The sequence below is a fragment of the Arvicanthis niloticus genome, chromosome 14 (genome assembly GCF_011762505.2).
Source record: "Arvicanthis niloticus isolate mArvNil1 chromosome 14, mArvNil1.pat.X, whole genome shotgun sequence".
Lineage (NCBI taxonomy): Eukaryota > Metazoa > Chordata > Mammalia > Rodentia > Muridae > Arvicanthis > Arvicanthis niloticus.
Window position 1 is genome coordinate 49,200,395 of NC_047671.1, and position 26,090 is coordinate 49,226,484.

A 26,090-nucleotide genomic window follows, 5' to 3' on the forward strand; every position below is an offset into this window, starting at 1 on the left:
GGACAGCCTGGCTAGATGAACTAGATGCTGATGGGGTGGGTCTGCCCTTCTGTTGTTTCTACTTAAACATCATGGAACCCTTGGGCAAACAGAAAAACTTTTGTGTTCTGAGCATCCACAACTGATCCCTGGAGTCCAATTTGGACATGCCATGGCTCACTTGGTGGAAGTGTAGTGAGAGAAAGGCAGTCTCTTGTACCTTATCAGATAAATGCTTACAGGGAACACCAAGCTATCTTTACCTACCACTTCACAGATTCTCAGCAATCAAGAGTTAGGAAAAATCTTCTAGAAAATTCTCTATTGATCATTCAAGCAGGATAGGTGGCCGGCTCAAACCATATAACCCTTGAAAAAGAGGCTTGACGCAGCTCACAGGAGGTGTATGCTTGCATGCATCCTGGTGTGTGTGTTTATATGTGTGTGTTCGTGCGCATGCGCACTTCCATGGGTGCATGGTGGGAATGAGTCGGGACCTGGTGAGTTTACCTGCTCTTAGATCCTGTATTCCCAAAAGGAAGTCAGGAGCAAGCTTAGAAACACTCCTTCAAAGACAGAATACCTGAGAGGTTTTGTGTGTTTTTTGTTTTGTTTTTCCACGACCACTGAGTACTTACAGTCCTGTACAGCAATGTATCCTGTGTGAATCTTTCTTGACTATCACTTGGACCAGAGTTTGACTCTGCCACCCTGAGCAGTCTCTGCTTTCCTGGGGACCTGAAGGTTAAGATAGAGTTATAGCTGTAGTCTCACCAGACCCAGGCCATCCACACCAAGTTCAAGCCTGGGAACTGAAACTGACAGATGACGATACTTGAGATGAATAAAGAGGCCGTGGATTGGCACCTTTTATTTTTGCTGTAGCTCTTCACTTAAACATTGGCTATTTAAAAATAAAAACATCCAATTTAGCCAGGTGTAGTAGTACATGCCTTTGATCCCAACACTTGGGAGACGGCAGCAGGAGGATTTCTGTGAAGTTGAGTCCTGGTCTACATAGTGAGTTCCAGGACAGCCAGGACTAAATACAGAGAGCCTGACTTGAGGGGAAAAAATAGAAACAAAAACAAAAAACCAAACAAACTTGCAGAAGACTAATAACTACCACGAGCTCTCTAACGTGAATTTGTTCCTCCAAACGTTTCTCTCTATCTGAATCATTTCAACAGTTTCCATCTTCTCTGATGTGGAGACTGGAGAGTTCTCGGTGGCTTGAAGACTGTGTGTTCTTCACACAACATCTCCCTGAACCCATTAGCAAGAGTGGCATTTAAGACATTAAACTGTTAGGTAGTGAATGAAGCACTTGCAGGCCCCAAAGCCCAAGTAAATGGTGCTGTGCGTTTGTAACCACAAAAAGGGGGTGGGTGTGGGTGGGGACAGACAGATTCCTGGGGCTTGCTGGCTGCCCAGCCTAGCCCACTTGGTCAGCTCTGGGTTATACACTGTTGAAAAACAAACATCTGGTGGGATGATGGCTCAGCAAAGGGCACTGTCAACCTGAAGATGCAAGCCTGTTCAATACCCAAAACCCACACACAGATGGAAGGAGAGAGCCAATGTGACCAACTTGTCCTTTGACCTCCATACATGGGCTGTAGCATGTAATCTCCCTACACACATCATACATATGCATTTCATATACACACTTCACACACATATAATAATAATAATAATAATAATAATAATAATAATAATAATAATTATTATATCTAAAAGTAAAACACACAAAAAAACCTGGAGAGCTCCTGAGGAATGACACAGACGGGGCTGGGAATATATTCACTTACCTACCATGCAGGAGGCCCTGGGTTTGAGCATTGTGGTGATTAAAGTAAATACAGCCCATGAAGAATGAAACAGGGAGCTGAGAGCATGGTAAATACGAAAAGTCGCCTGTTACCATGACAGTCATTATATATTTACCAAAGGTTTAATGTTTCACATGGTGTAATTTGATGCAAATTTCCAACCAACAGAAAAACTGTGTCTCTTAGACACTGTATGGTTGAAGACCTACACCCAACCAAGATCACCTATGACTGATCTGGTCACATAATAAAAATGGCGTAGGAGGGGCACTACCGTTTCTGCCTCTATAACTCAGCAAATGAGTGCTTATTGAATTTATAGTGTTTTGATGGGATTGAGTGTTGAAAATTCTTTGCTGGGGGAGCAAGGACTTTGCTTGCTTGGTGGGAAAGAATGCAAAATAATCCCTTTCCTACTAATCTCTGAGGATCAAGTGAACACGCACATGAGCTTCCTCACAAATACTTGAAGGCATTAGAGAAGAGCAGTGCACCACATATTCTCATCAGGGCTGTGGGGATCTGGGACAGAAAGAATGGCTTGATTAATCAGGGCTGGTCTAATAACAACCTTCAGGATTGCAGGAATGAGGAAAAGAGAGTAGGGTATGCAACTATACAGTCCTGAGAAGAAAATGAACGCCCTAGGTTGAATGACAGGTTGAGGCTTTAGTGTCCCGCACCTGGATTTAATGCAGGTGTTTGCTGGAGTGTCACAAAGGGTAGTGTTGTGTGCAGGGCACCTTAACCTACCTTATCTTCTTTTTAAGTTTATTTTTTTTCCAAATCTATGTCTCTGCATGGACATATACATGTGTGTGCAGACGCTCATGGAGGACAGAGAACATGCAGGAGCCTGTGGAGCTGGAGTTATGGACTGTGAGCCATATGACATGGTGCTGGGGACTGAACTGTCTCCTGCAAGGGCAGCAGGTGCTCTTAATCGCTCCATCTCTGTAGCCTCTACTTACATTATATTTATTAGAACTAAAAGCCCCCTTGGTGCTGAAGACGGAGCTCAGGTGTCTCAGCACACAAAGGCCTGGGTTCAATCCCCAGGACCTCATAAACTCTGTGTGCTGCCCTGTGCCTGTATTCTGAGAACTCAGAAGGTGGAAGCACGAGAATCAGAAGCTCGTGGTCATCCTCTGCCACTTGGTGAGTTGGAAGCCAGACGAGGCTACATGAGAGACCCTGTCTCAACAGAAAAACAAATAACTAAAGCCCAGAGAAAACATGTTAGCACACAGATAGGAACACCAAGTGCAGGCAGGGCAAGCAAATGAGCTGGCCTAAGGGAGGGGGTCGAGCCCTAGGCTAACGGCTTCCCTCTATAGCTGATTGGAAGGCTTAAGATGCCAGTCCCGGGGTGTTTCCCTCTGCATCCTTCTCAGCTCTCTGGGGTAGCCTTTCCAGTAGGCAGTCACCTTTCTCTCTTTCAGAGCACTTGGCTTTATGAAGAACTTTGGCAGACTTCTAAAATTAGTGATGGTGATTAGAGCTTGAAAGGTACAAAGTCTCCCAGCACCACACAGTCTGGGTTACTTGTCTGTTGCTGGCAGAGTAACCTGACAGAAGCAACCCAGTGGCTTATTTGGGTTCACAGTCCAAGGTGCACACAGTCCATCATAGTGGAGAAAGTTGAAACAGCAGGCATGCTGAAGAAGAGCACAATGAATGCTTCTGCTCAGCTCATTTCTCCTTTTTATATAGGCCAGAATTCCAGCCCAGGGAATGGCACTACCTACAGTGGACGAATCTTCCAATTCAATTAGCCTAATCAATAGATTCCCTCAGAGGCATACCTAGAGACCATTTCCCAGCTGATCGGAGCAAGTCAACAGTTGAGATTAACCATTACATCAAGTAAGACAGAGGAACATTATGATAAACTGGCATCTATATCCTAATCAGCTAGTAAAAACTAAATGTGTACTGAGCTGGAGGTATAGCTTCTAATGCCCTCCTGGTGGTATACAAGGACAGGAGGCTGTCCCCCCCTCCCCCCCCCACATACACACATGCAGCATGCACGCACACGCACACCTGCGCTCTTTTGCAGTTAGTATTTATCAGATAGAGACCAAAACAATGCTACAAGAAACCATGTACAGGGGCTGGAGAGGTGGCTCAGAGGTTAAGAGCACTGGCTGCTCTTCTAGAGGTCCTGAGTTCCCAGCAACCACATGGTGGCTCACAACCATCTGTAATGAGATCTGGTGCCATCTTCTGGCCTGCAGGCATACATGTAAGCAGAACACTGTATATATAATAAGCAAATCTTTAAGAAAGAAAGAACAAAAGAAAGAAAGAAAGAGAGAGAGGGAGAGGGAGAGGGAGAGGGAGAGGGAGAGGGAGAGGGAGAGGGAGAGGGAGAGGGAGAGGGAGAGGGAGAGGGAGAGGGAGAGGGAGAGGGAGAGGGAGAGGGAGAGGGAGAGGGAGAGGGAGAGGGAGAGGGAGGAGAGGGAGGAGAGGGAGAGGGAGAGAGAGAGAGGAAGGAAGGAAGGAAGGAAGGAAGGAAGGAAGGAAGGAAGGAAGGAAGAAAACACGTGTACAGCCAAGCCTATTGGCTTATGATTCTAATCCCAGCACTAGGGAGGCTGAGGCAGGAAGACTGCTGGGTTTAAGGCCATGACTTGGGCAGTGAAGTGACTTCAAAAGGCCTCAGATATATACAGGTGAGATCCTGTCTTAAAACAAGCCAGCCAACAAATGGCTTTGGTTCATTTTACAGAGAATAGTTTCTAATCATTTTATAAACAAAACAAACTTAAGTGATACAGAAATGAACTTTAAAGAAAGAATTTCTGCCAGTTGAGAAGAAGCTGGTCTTTAATCCCAGCACGAAGGAGACAGATGTAGGAGTTCTGATTTACTAGAAGGAAAGGTAAAGATGTTTTGCAGAAAATATGTGGCGTAAGCACCCGTTGCCGTTATTTTTTAACTGGATGGTGGAGCATTTACACACTTAGTTTATTAGTGACTTCCCCATAAAGGTTTTAGGGACACATTCCCCATAAAAGTTCAAGACCAGCCTAGTCTACATAGTAAGTTCTAGGCCAGCCAGGGCTAAATAGACCTTGTCTCAAAGCAACAACAAGGCTAGACTGTAACTATTTTTTCAAAAGTGGAACTTGGAGCTGGAGAGATGGTCCAGGGGTTAAGTGCACTTACTACTCTTGCACAGGACTCAGCTCTCTTCCTAGTACCCACATAGTGGCTCACAACTTGGAATTCAAGTTCCAGGGGAGTCTGATGCCCTTTCCTGGCCTACACAGGCGCTTCATGACCATTCACATTCATTTACCTAAAACACTCATACACATAAAGATCTCTTTTAAAAGAAAGAGTTGTTCTACAAGAGTGGTTGGTTCTCAGCGCCCACGCCCAGCGGCTCACAAGCACCTGTAACTCCAGCTCCAAGGGTCTTCTGGCCTCATGGGCACTTGTAACTCCCACAGCATACACACACTCAGGGATATACACACAAATAAAAATAAATCTAAAAAAAAAAAAAAAAAAACAAAAAAAACCAAAAAAAAACCCAACCAACCAAACTATAATTTGTTCATTTGCCATCACAAGACCCAAAACCCACTCTTGCTGTTTCTGAGGGGGATAAAGACCACACACAGAGAGGATGCCCCAGTGACTTGGAGTCTGAAGACATAGGCAACATTTCTTAGCTTCCTTTTCAGCTGTCTGATGTCACCCAGGAAGTGCTCCAGGGAGCTGACTTGGATAAACTTTTGACCTCTGTCTGGCCCTGCTTCCTAAAACCTTTATGGGAAAGTCACTAAGTGTGTAAATGCTCTGCCATCCAGTTAAAACCTAACAGCTACTGGTGCTTACACCACATATTTACTGCAAAACACTTATTTACCTTTCCCTGTAGTAAAATACTCGCTGATACATAAAGGACAGTAAAACTATCCACAGCCTGCTATTAAACCTGATCTGTTCTTACTTACAGGCTTTCATGTGCTGTTTTTGGGTGGATCGGGCATTACTTGAAAACAAGCACCCAGTGAGGGCCTAACTGAGCTTAGCACCAAGGCACAAACCCAGTCATTCGTCCAATACAATGTCTGTCCTGAGAATTTCAATGTCTCCATCTGAAAGATCAAATTGCCTGTTAAAATGGCCAATATACTTCTAGCAGTGAGTCACTTTGTGTGAAAATACCACCATAAAACACATTAGACTTTTGGGGGTTTTCTGTTTTGTTTTGTTTAACTTTAAACTGCAGTCTGGTGAATTTAATTCATCACATTCTCACGAAAGTACTGCAGCAGCAGCAAAGGAAACCCCCCTGGTAGGTATCCAACCTCTTCTTGGAGACAGAAGCATATGTAAGGAAAAATGACCTTACTCGGGACTTTTCAAAATCCTTAGTCTTTAACTTCTGCTGACTCCGTTTTGTGGGGTCGGGGGGCTTCTGCTATCAGCTGGCAGTGCACACAGTTGGTCTGGATGATCATCTTGGGACAAAGAACAGAAGGTGTCCATCTGCTCCACCCCACACCCCTCCAGTCCTTTCACACCCATCAGGCTTTGTCTCCTAGGCTATCATCCTTGCCAGTATCTTCACCTTCTCGACCTATGGTCCCTTAGGGAAGGATTCTAGAGAGACATAAAGGAATGGGACACCAATAAAACTCCTTCAGAGTCAACAAATGCTTGCGAGGAGGCTAAGATCTAGACAGTGGTCTTCTTTGTTTCCTTATCTTGAGTTCTGGAATAAAGGGCTGGCAAGAGGTGAGATGGTTCACTGGGTTAATGTGCTTGTCCTGGAAACCTAATGACCTGATGTTAGTCCCTGGATCCCAAGACAGAAACTCCCTACAGTTGTCCTGTGACCTCCACACACATGTACCCATGCTCACACACATACTCTTCTCACACAAAAACAAATAAAAAATATCCTGGGCAGAGTGAACCTTTCTGAATTACTGGATCTTTAAAAATGAAGCAGCCAACCAGAATATGCTGACCCCATGCAATTTACCAAAGCTTGATTCAGACCTAGGACTATACTCACAGAAGGTCCCGTTAAGGAAAGCACAGGCTGAGAGCAGCAGGCAGCACATCTGTTAGACTTGCTTCATCTTCACTGACATGGGCCCACATAAACCTCTAGAACTCCGAGGTCTTGCAGAGGCTTTGGCTCTTTTACCCTTGGATCATTTTGAACAGAGGAAGATCTACCATATTTGTTTTCATTTATTGTATTTTACTTGTGTGTGCACCCTCTGTGTATGTGCAAATAAATTGAGATGCTTCCTCAAGGGTGACCTGTGTTGACAATCAACAAGAGGGGACTGCAATGCCAAGGGTCAGTATTAGTAATCAAGGGTCACTGGCTGTGTTAATCAGTCTTCTCTTCATGGCTCTGGGAGAAGCAGTTCTTAGAAGGGACACAAATAAAAACTCAACTGCAAGCTGCATTCAGGCCAGGCTGCATTTCTTTTTTTTTCTTTTCTTTTTTTTCTTTTCTCTCTCTCTCTCTCTCTCTCTCTCTCTCTCTCTCTCTCTCTCTCTCTCTCTCTCTCTCTCTCTCTCTCTCTCTCTCTGAGACAGTCTCACTGTGTAACCCTGGCTGGCCTGGAACTTACTATATAGACTAGGCTGGTCTTGAACTTGAGATTTACCAAAGCAGTGCTTCTTAACCAGAAGGTAACATCTGGATTCCGCTTTTTCTAACAATGCTGTGTCAAGGATTTATTTATTTATTTACTTCCATTAGGTTTTGCTCCACTTTGTCCCACCAGGTTGTATTACTCTTCAGATGTGACAGTTAATCTTCATTGTCACCTTGGCTGGATTTAGAAATTACCTAGGAGACACACCTTTGGATATGCCCATGAGGCTGTTTCCAGAACAGGTTCATTTTGAATGAGGGTGGCAGGCACCCTGACATTGGCTGGGTACTGGACTTGATACTAAAGGAAAAGGCAGAAAGTATGGGATGCTGGTTCCCTCTTCTCTGCTTGCTGGTCAGGGCCAAAGACCAAGCTGCTCCCACTGCCCCACCTTCTCCACCCTCCACACTTCCAAGTCTCCCTTCTTAAGCCCCGAGCCAAAGGAAATCCTTCTTCCTTTTGGTCACAGCAATGATAAAATTAACAAATACATCAGACAACTAAAGAAAAATAATGAACACTGCTTCTTCCTAGACCTCCAGGACACATCTTCTAAGATTTCAAGGAAACCGCTTTTCTCAGTTTGGATATCTATCAACACATGATCACTAACAGATGGGAAATCTCTTTTCATTTCCCACATAAATGACAGGGCTGCTGCTTGTGGTGCTGAATAGTGGTCACCAGGCTTCGCAAATATCAAGCACATGCTCTGCCACCATACTGTACCCCAGCCCATAGGTGATTTTAATTAACTGCTTTTGGAGAAGCAGGCACAATATGCAAAGCAAGTTGGATGGTGTGGATTTCACCCAACTTCCATCCCAACTTGCAACTGGAGCAACTGCCTGCACAAACTTGTGGGCACCCCATTTCTTCCACAATACTCTGCAGTTAGGATTGAGAGATTTACACTGAGGGCTGGAGAGATGAATCAGTGGTTCACAGTGCAGACTGTTCTTGCAGAAGACCGAGTTTGGTTCGTAGTACCCGAGTCAGGCAGCTTCCAACTGCCCACAGTGACTGCAGCTCCGTGGGCACCTGAACTCAGATGCACATACCCACACAGAGCAACACACAGATGCACACAGTTAAAAGATCATAAAAAGCCAGGTGTGGCAGCTCACACCTTTATTCCCAGCACTTGAGAGGCAGAGACAGGTGGATCTCTGTGTTCGAGACCAGTTTTAGAACAGAGTTAAGTTTATTGGATCTCAAAATCCAATAAACAAGAACACATCTTAGACTTATATTGTAATTTTAGTAGTTTGTCTTAAAAAAAAATTTGTATGTGTAAATATGGAACACTCTTATTCCTGTGAGGCAGAGTCTCTCCCTGAACCTGAGGCCCATTTTTTTTTTCCTCAGCTAGTCTGAAAGCCAGCAAGCCCAACAATCCTTCCTTGATGATCGGCTATAGGTATGTGCTGGACTCTGGACTCATTCTGTAGATGCTGAACCCTGGTCTTCATGGTTGCACAGTAAGTGGTCTTAACCTGAGTTGTCTCTCCAGCTCATGTTTTTTTTTTTTTTTTTTTTATAAAATTTTTTTTACTTATTTAATGTGTATGCATGTGTGCCTGCATGAGTTTATGTGCATCATGTGTGTTCAGAACTCCATGGAGGTTAGAAGAGGCCATCAGGCTCCCCAGAACTGGAGTTACAGTCAGTTGTGAGCTGTCATGTGGGTACTGGTAATCAAACCCAGGTCCTCTGAAAATGCAACACATACTCTTCTTTCATTTATTGTTCTTTGAGACAGGGTTTCTCTGTGTAGCCCTGGTTGGCCTGGAATTCACTCTGCAGACCAGGCTCATAGAGATCCGCCTGTCCCTGTCTCCTGCCTGCTGGGATTAAAGGTGTGTGCAGCCACTGCCAGGCCATCACTCTGATTTCCCTTGTTTTTAGATGATGTTTATTCTTGCTTGTGTGTGTGTGCTGGGGCATGTATGCTATAGAATACATGTGTCGAGATGAAAGGGAACACCAGGTACTGGTTCTTGCTGGCTACCTTGAGTCAGGGTCTCTTGTTTTTTCCCATTGGGTATGACAGGCTAGTCGGCCCATAGAGCATGGAGGGATGCTCCTGTCTTTGCCCATCTGTGGGTCACAGGCACCCATTGCTCCATCTGCCTTAACATGGGTCCAAGGAATTTGAACTCAGGGCCTCAAGCTTGCTCTTGAAAAGCAAGTGTTAAACCCCTTGAGCCATCTCTTCAGCTAATGTGTCTTTTTTGCTGCTGGTGGGGGAGGGGTGCTGGTAGTAGGGCTGTACTGGAGATATATCCATCTCTCTGCCCAGGTACTTCATACTCCTATCCCCACTACTTTGCAAATGATGAATTTAAACTCAAAGAAAAATGCTTTTGGAAAAAGAAGAAACGAAAACAAAACAGTCTTTAGGATTTGGGATCAAACTAAACTAGAACCTTAAATAATCACTTAGCCTTCAAGTGGCAAATTGTGACAAGGATACATGACGGGTTTAAAACACTATGCAGTAGGGCTGAGTGTGGTGGTGCACAGTAGGCAAATCCATGAGTTCGAGGCCAGCCTAGTCTATGTAGTTGGGCTACAAGGTGAGAGACTCTGCTTTGAAATATGAAACCAAACAAAAACACTGTTCAGTAGATGGAATGCTTAAAATCTTACCAACAAGGAAACCAGCCTGGAAAAGCAGGTCTTCATTTCTTACACAAATGCAGAACTTTCATAGACATAAAGTTGCTGGCTATACAGACTCTTGCTGGAATAGGGAGGAGGCTGGGTGTGCTGGCAAACTTGAGAGGCTAAGGCAAGAAGATTGCTGTTGAGTTTGAGGCCACCCTAGGCTATACAGTAAATTCTAGCCAAGCAGGGCAACAGCAATCTTGTCTCAAACAAAACAAAAATAGAGCTGGAGATTTGGCTCATCAGTTAAAAGTGCTTGCTGCTCAATCAAGAGACCCTGAATTCAAACCCCAGCATACACATCGAGCAGTTCACAATTACCAATACCTCCAGCTCCGAGGCACCCAACACCTTCTTCTGGTTTCCATGGGCACCCTGCACTAGCACATTCAGAGGGACACACACATGCATACACACATAAATAATCTTCAACAAAGACTGAGGATGCTAACATACCAGGTTCACAACCATCTTTTCTTCCTCCTTCCCTCTTAACCTAAACTTCCCTTTCCCTTGGGGAAGTTTTCTTTCCCCTGAGGTGTTTTCTCCCCTTCAGCTTATGAATATACTCAGAGTTCTCCTGTTGCAAAGTACTTCTTATAGGTGTTAAGTGAGAACTAACACCACACTAACACTGAGTTCCTCAGTACTGGTTTGGTAAATGATCCCCGCCACCTTACTAACTGCACTGGATGCAAATACTCTATAGGCTTCCAAATAGACAAAACAAAATAAAAAAACAACATACTAACCATCTATGGAAATATGCTTTACATTTTCCATCTTGTTACACCATTATTTCCCAAATCATCGTCACTGAAAGATAAACATCTTCACTAGCTGAAAATGGAGCAATTAGACACCAGCAGAAGGGACAGGTCAAGCTACTCTTGCCAGCTCTGTGTTTACTGTTCCTTTTTGGTTTTGTTTTTTCCCCGGAGACAGGGTCTCCCTATGTAACTCTGGTGTTTACTATTTCTTAATAAGTAAGTTTTATAAATGCCTTTTATTGCCACACAAAGCAATCTAGAGCTTTCTAGAAAAAGAGGTTCACAATACAGAATCCTTTAAACGTAGCATGCCTACTTCAAATGGCAACAAGAGACAGAGCTCTGTGGTCTTACATGAGGCCTGGTGTTGATCCAAGTCTGTCCCCAACCCTTCAGCAAACAGTGCTTCCTTTCCATCATTTCACAAATCTCTACCCTTTACTCTACTCTGTTCTGCAAGATGATTTAAATGGTTGCTTTCATTTAGAGCCATAAAAGGTCATAAAATTTCTAAAGTCTATTGCCGTATGATCTAGTGGAGGAGGACCTCAGAGATTATAACCTGTAAGAATACATAGCTGGGCATGGTGGTGGGCACCTTTATGAAGCTAGGGCAGGAGGGCTGTGAATTCAATGCCAGCCTGGGCTCTAGAGGAGCTCCCCCCATCCTCCCTGCAAACAAAACTATACTATAATAATCAATAACCTGGTTGCAACTATTGGCATGTCAATCTAGGCAAGTTGCAGTAATACAGACCTGTCATTCGAGCACTCAGGAGGCAGGAGCTTGAGGACTGATTCAAGTTCAAGGCCAGCTGGGTCTACACAGTAAGCTTCAGGCCAGCCAAAGCTACATGGTGAACATCAGTCTCAAAGCAGACAAACAGATAAACATAGATAGATAGATAAGAACATTTTTAACCAAGGAAGTAAAATCAACAACTTACACACATACAAAACAAAGTGATTCCAGGAGGCTTGGGCATTTCTGTGTGGGGTATACTGACACCCTGACAGACCTCCTATGTTGTTCACAGGTATTTACAGACAGCAGACAAACGAGCACTTATAAATATGTAACTATCACACATGCTAATACTGGCTTACTAGATAGTTTGACAACCTTGTGGCATTTTTTTTCTTTGTATTTCATCTAAGTAGAATATGGGAAAAAAATCAAATGGCTGATACAACCACCACTGGTCTCTAAACAAGCAAACAGGAATAAGAACATGGAGGAATGAGGACCCTTCCTTCTGTCTCAGGCTGTGCTGAATGGAGGGAAGGAGCCAACAGTCTAAGCAGACTGTCTTACTGTTGTGGCTTCACAGTGATGCCTACTGGGTGCTTCACAGGAGCTTGTGCAGGATTTCTATGCTCCTCCTATTTTGGTCCATGGTCATTTGCAGAGGCAATTTGTAGGAAGGTACTGAGTGGGATATGAAACTTCTGTGCCTATTTCTAAATTATGAAATTAATTGTATGCAGAAGTACAACCACAGTGTGTTGGATAGTTTTATGTCAGTTTGACACAAGCCAGAATTGAGAACAAGAAACCTCAATTGAGAAGATAACCCAGCTCAAGATGGGCTTGTGGGCAAGGCTGTAGTGCATTTTCTTGATTCAAAACTGATGTGAGAAAGCCCAGTTCACTGTATGTGGTGCATCCCTAGGCAGGTGGTTCTGGGAACTCTAAGAGAGCAAGCCATGAGAAACAAACCAGCAAGCAGCACACTTCCATGGCCTCTGCTCCAGTTCTGGCCTTAAGCGTTCCTACATGCACTTCCCTCCCTCAGTGATAGACTGTGTTGTGGAACTGAGACAAGGTTTCTTTGGCTGGCTTTAACTCAAAGATTCACCTGCCTCTGTCTTCTGAGTGCTGGGATTAAAGGTGTGTACCACCAGACCTGGCTTGGTCATGGCATTTTATTACAGCAATAAACCCCTAAGACACATAAAGTTTTAATTTTTAGATATACTCTGGATTGTTGTATAAGATTAGAAAATGTTTTCATAATCAGTAAATGTAAACTCCAAAATTAAACACTAATCTACAGCAAAAGGTGCTACACAAGAGACATTTATTAATGTTCTATTGTATTTACAGTTTCATATAGCAACCAAAGTGAACTAGCACTTGGGCAGCAAGCACATCATTCTACAGTTATAACAGTTGTAAAAGCAAAGAATACAGAACGTTAGGGATCCTCTCAAAAGTTTCAAACTAATTCTTTGCTCCTGACCCTCTGAGATTCTAGCCAGTTTCCAGAATAATATTTAATCAGAATCTGTCTTTGTCCTTTCCATTTTATATGAACTACACAGAACTACAGAATGAAAAGGTAATTTCTGAATATAGACTATGATAAATTAATGCTTATCTACCAATTGAGAACATTTTTTGTTAACACTACAATGAACTTTGCACTATGGTTTTGCTTCCAGATGTTCACACACGATACAATTAAACATATTTCTAGATTAATTTGAACAGGAAATATGGATTATGTGCAGAAATGCAGTCATAACCAAAGTTTCGACTTTTGAGAAAACCCCTTTTCAAACAGCCAGCCTTAAACATAGCTTACACTAATCTGTAATTTCAAATCTGCTTTGAGATGGAGGATGAATAAAGCAAGATTGCCCCCTACTGACTATAGGGGCATGGCTCATGCTATTTAAAATGACTACAAACAATATATAAGGCATTATTAATAATACATCACAGACTTGATTGCAAGAGCTTTTTCAAACATTAACCACTAATGATTTGATGATTACAGAATTCTGCATTAACTATTAACATTTTACACCTAGGAACAAATAGAGAGAAATGATCTTTTCAACAGTACTTTATTTTTTAAAGCAGGTGACTGTTCCTCCGTTCTGGTGATGATTCACTTCCTGCAGGTGCTCTCGCTTCTCGAGGGACTTCATCAGTGCAGGAAGTCTTTGCCAGAAAACATCTGCCAGAGAAGGACACTGAACAGTCAGACTCCAGTTAGCCTGTCATGTTGGCTAAGAGCAGGGCATAGTCACAGAAGACAAGAGGTTTGAAGACATCCATGCTGCATTTCAACATAATTTGAATATTTCTATACATGGGCATCACAGTAGCCAATAAAGTCAATTTTCAGTTCTTAATATCCTCCCACTATAAATAACTGGCATGTTCTCTGTGAAGATTTATTTATGTGTATAGGTGTTTTGTCTGTGTGTATGTCTGTGCACTGCATGTGTACAGCACTTTCAGAGATAATAAGAGGGTATTAAATCCTCTGGAACTGGAGTCAAAGATGGTTTTGACCACCATGTGGGTGCTGGGAAATGGAACCCAGATCCTCTGGAGGAGCAGCTAGTGCTCTTAACCTCTGACTAGCTTTCCAGTCCCAGTATACTCTCTCTTAAAAAACAAGTCAGATGCCGGGCAGTGGTGGCGCACGCCTTTAATCCCAGCACTTGGGAGGCAGAGGCAGGCGGATTTCTGAGTTCGAGGCCAGCCTGGTCTACAGAGTGATTTCCAGGACAGCCAGGGCTACACAGAGAAACCCTGTCTCAAAAAACAAAACAAAACAAAAAACAAGTCAGGGGTCTGGAGGGATAGCTCAGCAGTTAAGAGCACTGACTGCTCTTCCAGAGCTCCTGAGTTCAATCCCCAGCCCCCAGCAACCACATGGTGGCTCACAAACATCTGTAATGGGTGGGGTCCAATGCCCTCTTCTGGTGTGTCTCAAGACAGCTACAATGTATACTCATTTACACAAGTCAGGAGTTTCTCACTCTTCTTTCTTCTGTTCTAACAAAAGAGGAAAAGAAAAGGACCATTTCCTAATATGCACTTGTTACCATTCACTAGACAATTCTGTCAGATCTCACACAGGAAAAATTCCCTGAGGATACCAATGATGTCACTCTTTATGTAGCAAAGTTAGAAAGTGAATGTAAACTCACCTGAACTATCCCACAAATGTGCTTTAGAAACTTAAAGAACCAAGGTATTGGAGCTGGAGAGATGGCTCTGTGGTTAAGAGCACTGATTACTCTTCCAGAGGTCCTGAGTTCAATTCCCAGCAACCATATGGTGGCTCACAACCATTTGTATATGGGATCCACTGCCCTCTTCTGGTGTGTCTCAAGACAGCTATAGTGTACTCATACATCAAATAAATAAATCTTAAAAAAAAAAACAAAACAACAACAAAAAAAACCAAAGTATCTGGGAAGCATGTTTTTCAGAATATATGCAATTTTTAAAAAGTATTATGACAGAAAAGTATACTTTTAAAATGATGTCTGTGTCTATGTGTGTCTCTGCCCTGTGCTGAGAACTGAACTCAGGGCCTTGAATGCTAAACAGATGCATATCACTGAGTCAAATCCCCAGCCCCATATAAACACACTAGTATAATTCTCATGGAAATAATGTGGGGGAAAACCTTAAGTAACTCGTTATTGTAATGCTAAAAGAAGCTTGGAAGTGAAAGAGACAATGGAACATCTAGAACTGGAGTTATGGATGGTTGTAACCACCATATTAAATGCTGGAAACTAAAACCAGGTCTGCAAGAGCAACAAGTAGTCTTAGCTGCAGAGCTAACTCTTCAGACCCATAGACGAGTCTCCTGCGGTCACTCCACAGTTGTTTTTGTTGCCCATAGGCCAATCTGGAGAGGAGTATCTTCTCAACTGAGGCTCCTTTTCCTCAACTCTAGCTTGTGTCAAACTGACACGAAGCTAGCTAACACACTAATGATTGCACTTCTGTACACAATTCACCTTGTTTGTCCTGCATTTTGGATAGCCTAAAGAAGTCTCTACTCTTTGGGTTTTGAATTCTTCGACAGAGTCTCTCTATATAGCCCTTGCTGTCCTGGAACTATGTACACTGGGCTGGCTTCAAATTCACAGAGATCTGCCTGATTACCACTATGCCAGGTGAGAGATGTCTCTATTCCAATGCCCTCTGTAAACAATAAGTTCAGTCTGGAATGAAAGGTATATTTTCCTATGGAGTTACTTCTGAAATTCCCTACCTATGGTCTTTCTGGCACAGGTAAGCCTATTCAGCTTCCTTATAACTAGGAATATCAACCACCAAAGAAGGCCAGATTCAATGAAGTAATGCCATAATACTTCACACAATGAAGTTTAACTGTATCTTCTAGCCAAAATATCTGTTGACTAAAGAAATCAAATATTCTACATGTGGATCTGGGTAGAGAGGTTTTATAGTCTTTTCAATGAACAAAGGTCACTCAGGCCTACAGAATCTTACCATTTCCCTCCCAGGGATTTTGAGAGTTGATTGGTAAGGAAACAATTAGATTTGTAAACACTGCTTTCAAATTCTAGTCCCTTCCCCTGGGCTCAAGACTCTCTGGGCACACCTGAGTGATTTTCATACCAACTACCACACGAGGCTGGGCAGAAAGCAAATAATGTTCTGGTGCCCTCAGACAGGGCCACTCATTTACTTGTGTGTAGGTTTCTGACAACCTTTACAGCACACCACAGAAACCCTGCTCAAATCATTCCCTGACCAGTTCCCACAGCACTGTCCTAAAGACTGGTGATGCAAATTGTGGCCTAGCAGATTCATGACTGTCAATGTAGACTCAGAAATATTCCAAAATTTTTAGAAAAATCAAAGCTATAGAACATAATCCTGTCAAAATCCCTAACGCTGGAAAACAGCATTGTTAAGCAGTCCCTGTCTTGGCTACTATTTGCTGTGTACTAGAAGATGAACAAAGTGTGCAATCCCAGCATACTCAGACCCTCCCTGCTTCTCCCTTTCCCTCCCCCGTTTTCAAGAGGGAGTCAAACCTTGTACACTGAGCTATAGTCCCAAGACTGTCAAATATCCCTTGAAATAAAAAATGAGGACAACAGAGAGAGGGGTGATCTCATGCCACAGGGAATTTACAGTACTATCAAATTCCTACAGAATAGTTCTGTTTGTAAAGATCAAGTCTGAGCTGAGCTGCTGTCTGTTTTTGTTCTGCACTACACTTCAGGAGACTGAAGTTCTCCCACACATAGCCAATTTCCACAAGTTAAATTCTACTGTCATTTAAGGTTTGTGACAACTGCTGCACATAGGCTATCACAAGGCCTTTTCTGGGCCTTCAACTGGACTTGCTTTTAAATGGTGCTCAAGGTTTTATTTTTATCAAACACACAATCTCAAAAGCCCAAAAGACAAAGAGTGGAGCCTGCAAAGGCCTAGCCTGCCTTATTTGGACTCCCTGCTATATTCAACTTATCTTACTTTTCGGGTAGCTGCTGGTAAAAGACAGGAGTTAGCCACTGGGGAAAACTGTGGGAATCAGTTCAGAGCTTAGTTCTATTCAGGTAAAAGAAAGGTCTCTCTCCTTTCCTTGGATCTAAGCATCCTCTCTACCAATCTGGGTATGCACCTGAAAACAGGCAACAAGAAAGGTCCAAGGACTAATTTGAAGAGATGGATATCTTAGCAGGCTTATCAGTAGTGCAAACAAGAGGGCCTGTTTCTGATGTACCTGCTGACTTCCCTCAGGGCATTCTGGGGCTCTATGATATTAGGGAAGAAGAAAGAGGCCTAATAGGTTCAATCACACCATCAATACCCTACCCAACCCCCCCATTACTACTGAGGTCCTTGCCTTTATGTTGCCAATATACTTTTCTTCCCCTTTGCCCTCATCAACAGCTTTCTGCAGACACCATCCCTCCAATAATAATAATAATAATAATAATAATAATAATAATAATAATAATAAAACGGTGGAAAGTCAGGACCTTTTATGGCCTCCTTACAATGTATGTGCCCCATCAGAGTCTCACTCTAAACTCTGCAACGCATCCCATGATCATAACAGCAAACAAACACAGCCCCCACCCCTCCTCCAATACCTTTAATAAATAAAGAGAACTCTGGTCCTGGGGAGATTTGAGAAAGTTTCTGGCATCTTCCGAACTTTTGCGTAATTGATAAATCCTCTGAGAAACAGGAGAAAGCCTAAGTAAAAAAAGAAAAGTCAAGAATGATCTTCTAATTTCTACATTAAGTTCCTTCCCCAGAACTTCCCCCATTGTAACAGAAACGTGTTATTTTCCTGCTGAAGCCTATTGACATGGGCAGTTTTCTCCAACACCTCCAAAGGACTTTTCTATCAAATTATCCAATGGGATATTCTCGACAGGAAGGAAAAATCTCAAGTGTAAAGGACTCTTTTGCACAGGATCTAATTAGTCTCGAAAGGAAATGGAATATAAAATGGGACAACACATTTACATCTGGAGGCCTTGATGGGAAGCCTAAAGAATCTCCCTACCGAGTTCCCAAACAATAGCCACACAACTGACTCCAAAAGGAGGGGCTGCAAATAATGAGTTTTGTAAAACAAACAAAAAACACAAAAAACAACAACAAAAAACCAAACAAACCAAAAACCATCCCCCCTCCCCTGAAACAAAACAAAATCCAAATGAGTTTTGTTTTGTTTTCTGAAATATGGTCCCAGTATACAGACCAGTCTCCAACTTGCTATGTAGGAAAGACTAGCCTTGAACTCCTAATTTTCTTGCCTCCATCCCTGCAGTTTTCTGGGATTACAGGTACACACCACCAGAATTCTGCTTTTCTCAAGCTTAATTCTAATTTTTTTCTGTTATTTCATTGTCTGCCAATAGTACTTAACATTGTCCACTAGATGTCAGTATATACTTATGCAGAAAATTCCACTTTTCTACACATTCCCCACCCCCACCCCCACCCCCAGCCCCCAAAACAGGGTTTTTATTAGTAGTCCAGGAAGTTGTCCTAACTGTCCTGGAACTTGCTCTGTAGACCAGGCTGGTCTTGAACTCTGTGTCTCCCTCCTTAGTGCTAGGATTAAAGGCGTGAGCCCTGACTGGCAGGCCCCAGTTTTCTACTGGTAAAGGTGGTCTGACAGCAGCAGCCTCACACATTTACCCTCAGATGATGATGAGCCCCTCAGATGAAAATGCACTCTTCACACTCTCTCAGACACTCTTAACACCATTTTAATACCATTATTGAGATACAATCTGCAGATATAAAGTTCACTGCATACACTGCCCTGGTTTAAATGTATTTACTGACTTGTACAACAACCACAATCTAATACAGGGGCATGCTTGTCACCGCCCCCAACCCTTGCACTTAGCAGCTGTTACTCATTTGCTCCCCCTCCTCTCTCTGAGCCCCAGGTAATCATTAGTCTATTTTGTTTTGAAGAATTTTTACATAGACTTGGAGGTAAAAAAATTATTTTTTCTTTTTCTTTCTTTTTGGTAAACCAAAAGCACAGAAATATAGTATAGGCTAACCCTCACATGCTGGGTCTCTTGAAATGGAAGCGCCATCACTGGAATGGAGGGACCAGCAGCACCATGTGGGAATACATTTGCTAGACATTTCAGGTGCTGAAAAAAGTTTAAAATGTTAAGATATTTATGTAAAATATCTTGATTTTTAAATGTTGCCAACTAATTTAAAACATCTCTAAAAATACCAGGGGTAAGTGGGGCAGTGGTGCATACATCTTTAATCCCAGCACACAGGAGGCAGAGGGAGGCTGATCTCTGAGTTCGAGGCCAGCCTGGTCATAGAGTGAATTCTAGGACAGCCAGGGCTACACAGAGAAACCCTGTTTCGGAAAAACCAAAATAACAACAACAACAACTGGGGTAAACAAACTTCTAGTGTAGGCTAGCTGTAACTCCTGAGCTTCCAGTTTGGGTATACGCTCTGCACAGAAACCTACAGACACTGCCAGAAAGACCCAAAGAGGGCTGGAGAGATGGCTCAGTGGTTAAGAGCACTGATTGCTCTTCCAGAGGTCCTGAGTTCAATTCCCAGCAATCACATGGTGGCTCACAACCATCTGTAATAGGATCTGATGCCCTCTTCTGGTGTGTCTGAAGACAGCCACAGTGTACTCATATACATAAAATAAATAAATCTTTAAAAAAATAATGAAGTATCAATCTATCTTCCATGAAACACTGATACAGAAATCAATCCATTAAATTTCTTTAATATGTATTGGAAACAAGCCATCTGAAAATGCTTCCTGTCTCTTCTGTGATCCATCTGGAATTCAGTCTACCTTTAAAGCCAGTAGGTGACCAGCCTTACTCCTCCTCATCTCTTTCAAATGGTGCTAGGAATTACAGCAGGACTGAGCATGTGAGGCCAGGGTCCTAGCCCACTGAGCACACCACTCAACCCAGCCTTTCTCTCAGAGTCCATCTAAGAGAATAAACAAGCCAACATATTATTCCTCCTGAGCCACTCATTTTTATTAAACTTGTGGAAATCAAGACAAGGAGAACTTAACCCTTTCTCTTCCTGGAATCATTAGATTCCAGTAAGCAAGAGTAGACAGTGCTCCAGGACAGGAGGGCAGAGAATGATAGCAGGCATGACTTGCATTTTCTAAGATGCAGAGTTAGTAGTACAGGGATCTGGTGACTAAGAAAGGCAGGCCTCAACTCTCAACTCCTTGCTGGGCTTAGGTGTTAGACTGAGCTAGCCAGATTCATTAGCAACAGTCCCACCAATAGCTTTGCCAGAGGATACAAGAAGGTATGTAGAGCAGGAACTAGACATGATGATACACACTTGGGAGGCAGAGGCAAGAAGATCAAGCAAGCTTAATGGCTTTCTGATCTACACAGTGGCTTCTAGGCCAGCAATAGGGTACATAGCAAGATGTTGTCTCAAAAACAAAACAAGACAACAGTTCAATTATGAATCTGAAACCAGGCATGGCAGTGCATTCCTATAATCCAGTACTTGAAAGGTACGGGCAGGAAGATAAATTCTAGGCCATCCTCAGCTACATAGCAAGGTTAAGGCCAGTCTGGCCTATGTTAGGATTTTGGAAAGAAAGAAAGAAAGAAAGAGAGAGAGAGAGAGAGAGAGAGAGAGAGAGAGAGAGAGAGAGAGAGAGAGAGCGCAAGCAAAGCAAGAAGGAAGGAAGAAGAGAGAAAGAAAGGAAGGAAGGAAGGAAGGAAGGAAGGAAGGAGAAAAAATAATAAAAAAAGAAAAACAAACAAAACAAAGAAGGCCAGGTATAATTGCACAAGCCTTTAATGCTAACATTTGGAAGACAGACGCAGACAGATCTTGAGTTTGAGACTAGCTGGTCTACAGAGTGAGTTACAGAATAGCCAGGGCTACACAAAGAAACCCTGTCTTAAAACAGACAAACAAACATTAAAAACAAAGAAGGAAAAAAGGTCTAAACCAGAAAGGATTCTTGGCAATAATCAAGAGTCACATCATGAGTAGCAAGCTTTCAGCAGGACAAAGTGATGATGTCACAGATATCTAGTGTCAATCCGATCATCTTTCTTTTGGAAACTTTGCTTGTAATTACATGTATGTCTGTGTTGGGGTACATGCAGGTGTCTCACAGTCAGACATAGGTGTTGGGAATCAAATTCAGGTCCCCTGCAAAACACTCTGAACCTTTAACCACTAAACCATCTTTAAAAGCTACTGGGTGGCCCTACTATTGCTTTGCAGATAGCAAATAGATAGCAGATAGATAGATTTGCACTGATAATTTTATCTTATCTTTATGTTATATATTTATAAATAACAAAGCTACATTATAGTAAGTCACCCCAATAAAAATTGATTAGGACAAAAATAATTTAAAGTAAACAAGAAAAATAAAATTATAAGTAATATGGAGATTAACAGCTAGACTGCCCTCATGTGTACATGTATGTGTATTTACCTTCATGTGTGCATGCACACAGATGTGTGTATGTATGTGTATTTATTTATGTGTAGGGATTTGATGGTTTTTTGTTTTTCTTTTTCTTTTTTTGAGACAAGGTTTCTTTGTGTAGCCGTAGCTGTCCTGAAACTTGCTCTGAAGACCAGACTGGTCTCTAACTCAGAGTTCTGCCTGCCCCTGCTTATCGCGTGCTGGGATTAAGGTGTGCGCCACTATCACCCAGCACTAGTTTCAAGTCTTCCTTTCACTGTAAAGTGGTCTTCTTATCAATGGTGAACTAAAGGATTCTGGGAACCCCATAATTTCAGAAGTTATGTGTATTAGAGCTATATATACATTTTTTGTGGTCTACTGACAGATCTAACAAAAGATGGCTCACATACATATATTTTAATACAATTAGTTACAGTACACTTATAATAAACTTGGGGTTGAGTTCTGTCGAAGTAACTTGCAAGTAGAAAAAAAGCTACACTGTAGAGTCATCAGCACGCCCCACTGATGATAATCATGTGGACAAGGAGAAGCATTCACAGCCTCTATTAACATGTGTGCTACTCTACTGGTGGAAACCAGTTACCTTTTAAGAAAGAAACATCTGAAACTTGCATTTTAAATTGATGATTAATACTATACAGCGAGATGAGGCCTTGCCAAAGAAATTTTAGCTGTCTAACTTAAGACATTTAAAAAAATTTAAAGATTACTTTAAACTTCATTTTCTTATGTTAAAAGTACTTACCTAAAACCAAGAACACCCACCAGAGCCAGTACTGGCCATCAAAGTATCCAGGGAAATAGGTGGAAAACTGAAAGAAGAAGAAGAAGAAAGGCAAAGACTTTATTTCGGCCTAACAGAACAATTTCATATACTAATTTAGGGGCATACAAAACACAACTGCCATCAAGAGCATATACAGGTATTTTTAAAATGTATTTATATAATGAGTATGTTTTACATAAGTATGTATACACACACACACACATATATGCCTGAAGAGTTTGGAAGAGAGCATCAGACAACCCTAGAATTAAGAGTTATAAATGGGGGCAGAGAGATGGCTCAGTGGTTAAAAGCACTGACTGCTCTTCCAGAGGCCTTGAATTCAATTCCTAGCAACAAATGATGGCTCATGACCATTTGCAATAGGATCTGATACCCTCTTCTGGTGTGTCTGAAGACAGCTACAGTGTACTCCTATACATAAGATAAATAAATCTTAAAAAAAAAAAGTTATGAATAGTTGTGAGCCACCATATAGGTGTTGGGAATTAAATCCAGGTCTCCTGCAAGAGCAACAAGTTCTCTTAACTACTGAACCATCTCAAACATAATAATTTGTAAAATAAGATCTACTCTAATTTGAAATTGTTTTGACAAATGCAAATTGGCTTCTCTAAATGAAAAAAAAAAACTTTAAAGTTCTCTGCTATATTATAGACTCTTCCTTATTTCGCAAGTACACAAAAGAATGTTTTTTTGTTTGTGTTCAGACCAGGGAGTGGGGGTTGGGTTGTTGGTGTATAGCCCAGTCTTGCTCTTTCTGTGTCAGGCCCCTAAAGTGCCAAGATAACTTGTCTGTGTCACCATACTCAGTTCTTAGTTTGTTAGAAAAGTTTTTACAGTCCCTGGCATGGCAGTGCATGCCTGTAATCTGGCACTCCTCCACAAAGTGTTTCCTATCTGAATACGTTTGTTTCTATTTCTATTGTGTGCACTTGGTACTAGAAGCAATTATTTGGCTGACATCACTGTCTCCATGCCAGTGAGGCTCAATTTGTTCCAAACCCTGACTTCTGAACTTTTTATTATGTAGTTCTCAGTAATTGTATACCTTTGCCAACAACTGGTACAGGGCATTCTTTTGGAAAGTAAGAATTGAAGGCCTCTTAAAAGAGAAAAGGAATACAGATGGCCCCCAACAAAAGCAATGAACTTAACCAGGTGTGGTGGTACATGCCTTTAAACCCAGCACTCAGGAAGCAGAGGCAGGTGGATCTCTTGAGGTCTACAAAGTGAGTTCCAGGAAAGCCAAGGCTATTATACAGAGAAACTCTGTCTCAAAAAACAAACTACAAAATGAAACAAACAGGAAAAGAAAAAAGAAAAAACTGAAAGAGCTGTTAACTTTATGACAGAACAGTACACGTGCAGTAAAAACCATCTTTTGCATTTGAGTCTTTTCCCAGCCTTGAGATAGGTAGGACGAAACAATCTCTCAGGATGCTGGGTGGTGGCAGTCAGCCACAGCTCTCAGTCAGCATCTAGATCACAATGCCAAACAGGTGTCATGAAGAACAGCTGAAGCTTGACACTGTGAAAAGCCATGGAAGGCCACTAGTGAAGATGCAAGCACAGTTGCAGCTGATGGCCCAGGACTGAAGGGGTCATGCAAAGGAGTTGAGGCTTGGCACCATGAAGAGAGCCTATGAGAGGTTACCAGTGAAGCCTAGTTGCTGCCGAAGACCCCATTGTATTGGAGATGCCAGTTCCATGAGATGATTACCAAGAATAGCAGTGGACATGTTAGGACACTGGGCTGTACCACTCATCAGGGTGAATATATGCATGTACATTCATGTTCTTCTGTGAAATACTGTTGTGTGTTAGTGTGTTATGTATGCCACCAGCTTTTACATCTAAAAGAAACAAGAGCTATAGTGACGAGCCGAAATCTCTGCTCTCCCTCAGATGCTCAAGTACTGATCTAATGAACCTCTATAGCAGGATTGTTTTGGTGGGGAATAGAAACTTCCTCAAATTTTTCTGACTTGGTAGGCCATTCTGAGCTTGATTCTGTTAGATATTAAGGACACCTAATAACGTAAGATCTGTCTTTCTATCTAATAGTCTACATTTTTTTGGCCATTTAGTAAAAAAAAATTGTTTTTAATAGATTTACTTCTCTTTGGAGGCTCTGGTGTCCAAAGTCTGAGAATTAAAGCAGTATTTCTTCTTTGTCCATAGGAGATAGCCTCTGAGACACTCATGAATGGCTGAAATGGCAAACAGTTTCAAAGCCTATGTATATACAATCTTTCTGTACATATGAACCCTTGATAAAGTTTGATTTATGAATTAAGTATACTGAGATTAATGATAAGTGCCATAGAAATTACTAACAATGTTCTATAATAAGTTATACGAACATGGTTCTTAAAAAAATCATTTGATCAACATTAAAAAAAATTGTATAAAAGCAAAAAGGAGGAGGAGGGATGGGATAGGGGTTTTCTAGGGAGGGGAAATGGGGAAAAGGGATGGCATCTGAAATGTAAATAAAATATCCAATAAAAAATAAATAAAAAGAAAAAAAAGAAAAAGAAATCTTGCTGCCATAAAGATCTGAGAAATAATACGGGATTTTTTTTTTCTTTCATTATTGTGTGAAATCTTTCACTGAAAAGAAGTGTGTGGCTTCTCTTTGGTGAATTCAAACTGGTGGTATCACTACTCTTGCAATTTGGAACCCTTACCATTTAAAATAAGGATTTACTAAGCACAAGCACTGTGATACCAAGATGACCTGATAACCAGGATGGCTCCTGAGCAAGGCAAATTTTGAACAGCATGGTTTGAGAAATTATTACTGTTCTATATGGCCATTTAAAACTTATCAATTGGGGCCAGGAATGGTGGTACAGGCCTTTGATCCTAACACTACGGAGACAGAGGTAGGTGGATCGCTGCAAGTTCAAAGCCAGCCTGGTCTACACAGCAAGACCCAGGTCAGCCAGGACTAAATAGTGAGACATCTCAAACCAATGAAACAAACAAAAAAAACCTTATTAACTGTTTCTTTCTAGAAAAACTCAGACTTTAACCAGAGGTAACTAAAACTGAGAAGCAGAGATACAGAAGGCTCCAATGCATACCTACTTTCTTTTCTCTCTTCCTGTTCCATGTGTGTGTGTGTGTGTGTGTGTGTGTGAGAGAGAGAGAGAGAGAGAGAGAGAGAGAGAGAGAGAGAGAGAGAGACAGAGAGAGAGACAGAGAGAGAGACAGAGAGACTGACTTGCATGTGTATGGATGTTAGAGAACCTCAGGTGTTGGTCTCTGTGGTTACATGCAGACACTAGCTGACCTGCTTCCCTTCCAGAGATCCTTTTTTGTCTCTTACTCCCCACAGGAGCACCAGTATTGCAAAGCCTGTACTACTGTAACTGGCTTTTACAGAGGTTTTAGGAATCCAAAAATCAGGACATTACAATTTTGTGGCAAGGACTTTCCCCAGCTCCTAATATTTTATTTCTTAATAAAGTAACAGTTAAAATTTAAAAAGAAATGACAACTTCTCTTAAACTTGGGCCTTAAAATCCATGGGTTCTGACTGTTTATTTTCCCTAAAAGTCCATGTTTTTAGATAAATATAAATTAGCTATCCAGGGAAAAGCTCACAATTATCTAATTTTCAAAAGATTTTGGATTCCTAAAAT

General features: G+C 41.9%; 1 protein-coding gene across 2 annotated transcripts in view; it reads right to left on the minus strand.

The window, feature by feature from the left end:
• Positions 1–12,957: 12,957 nt before the first annotated feature.
• Ndfip1 (Nedd4 family interacting protein 1) overlaps positions 12,958–26,090 on the minus strand; it is a 49,917-nt gene continuing 36,784 nt past the window's right edge. The window contains exons 6-8 of one of the 2 annotated variants that reach the window (XM_034518039.2): positions 22,396–22,462; positions 17,788–17,893; positions 12,958–13,859 (exon numbers count right to left, since the gene is read on the minus strand). In XM_034518039.2, the coding sequence (XP_034373930.1) occupies positions 17,790–17,893; positions 22,396–22,462 (171 nt within the window). In that variant the 3' untranslated portion in view covers positions 12,958–13,859; positions 17,788–17,789. Of the gene's footprint in view, positions 13,876–17,787; positions 17,894–22,395; positions 22,463–26,090 lie in introns of both variants that reach the window. The other variant, XM_034518040.2, reaches the window with a different exon arrangement.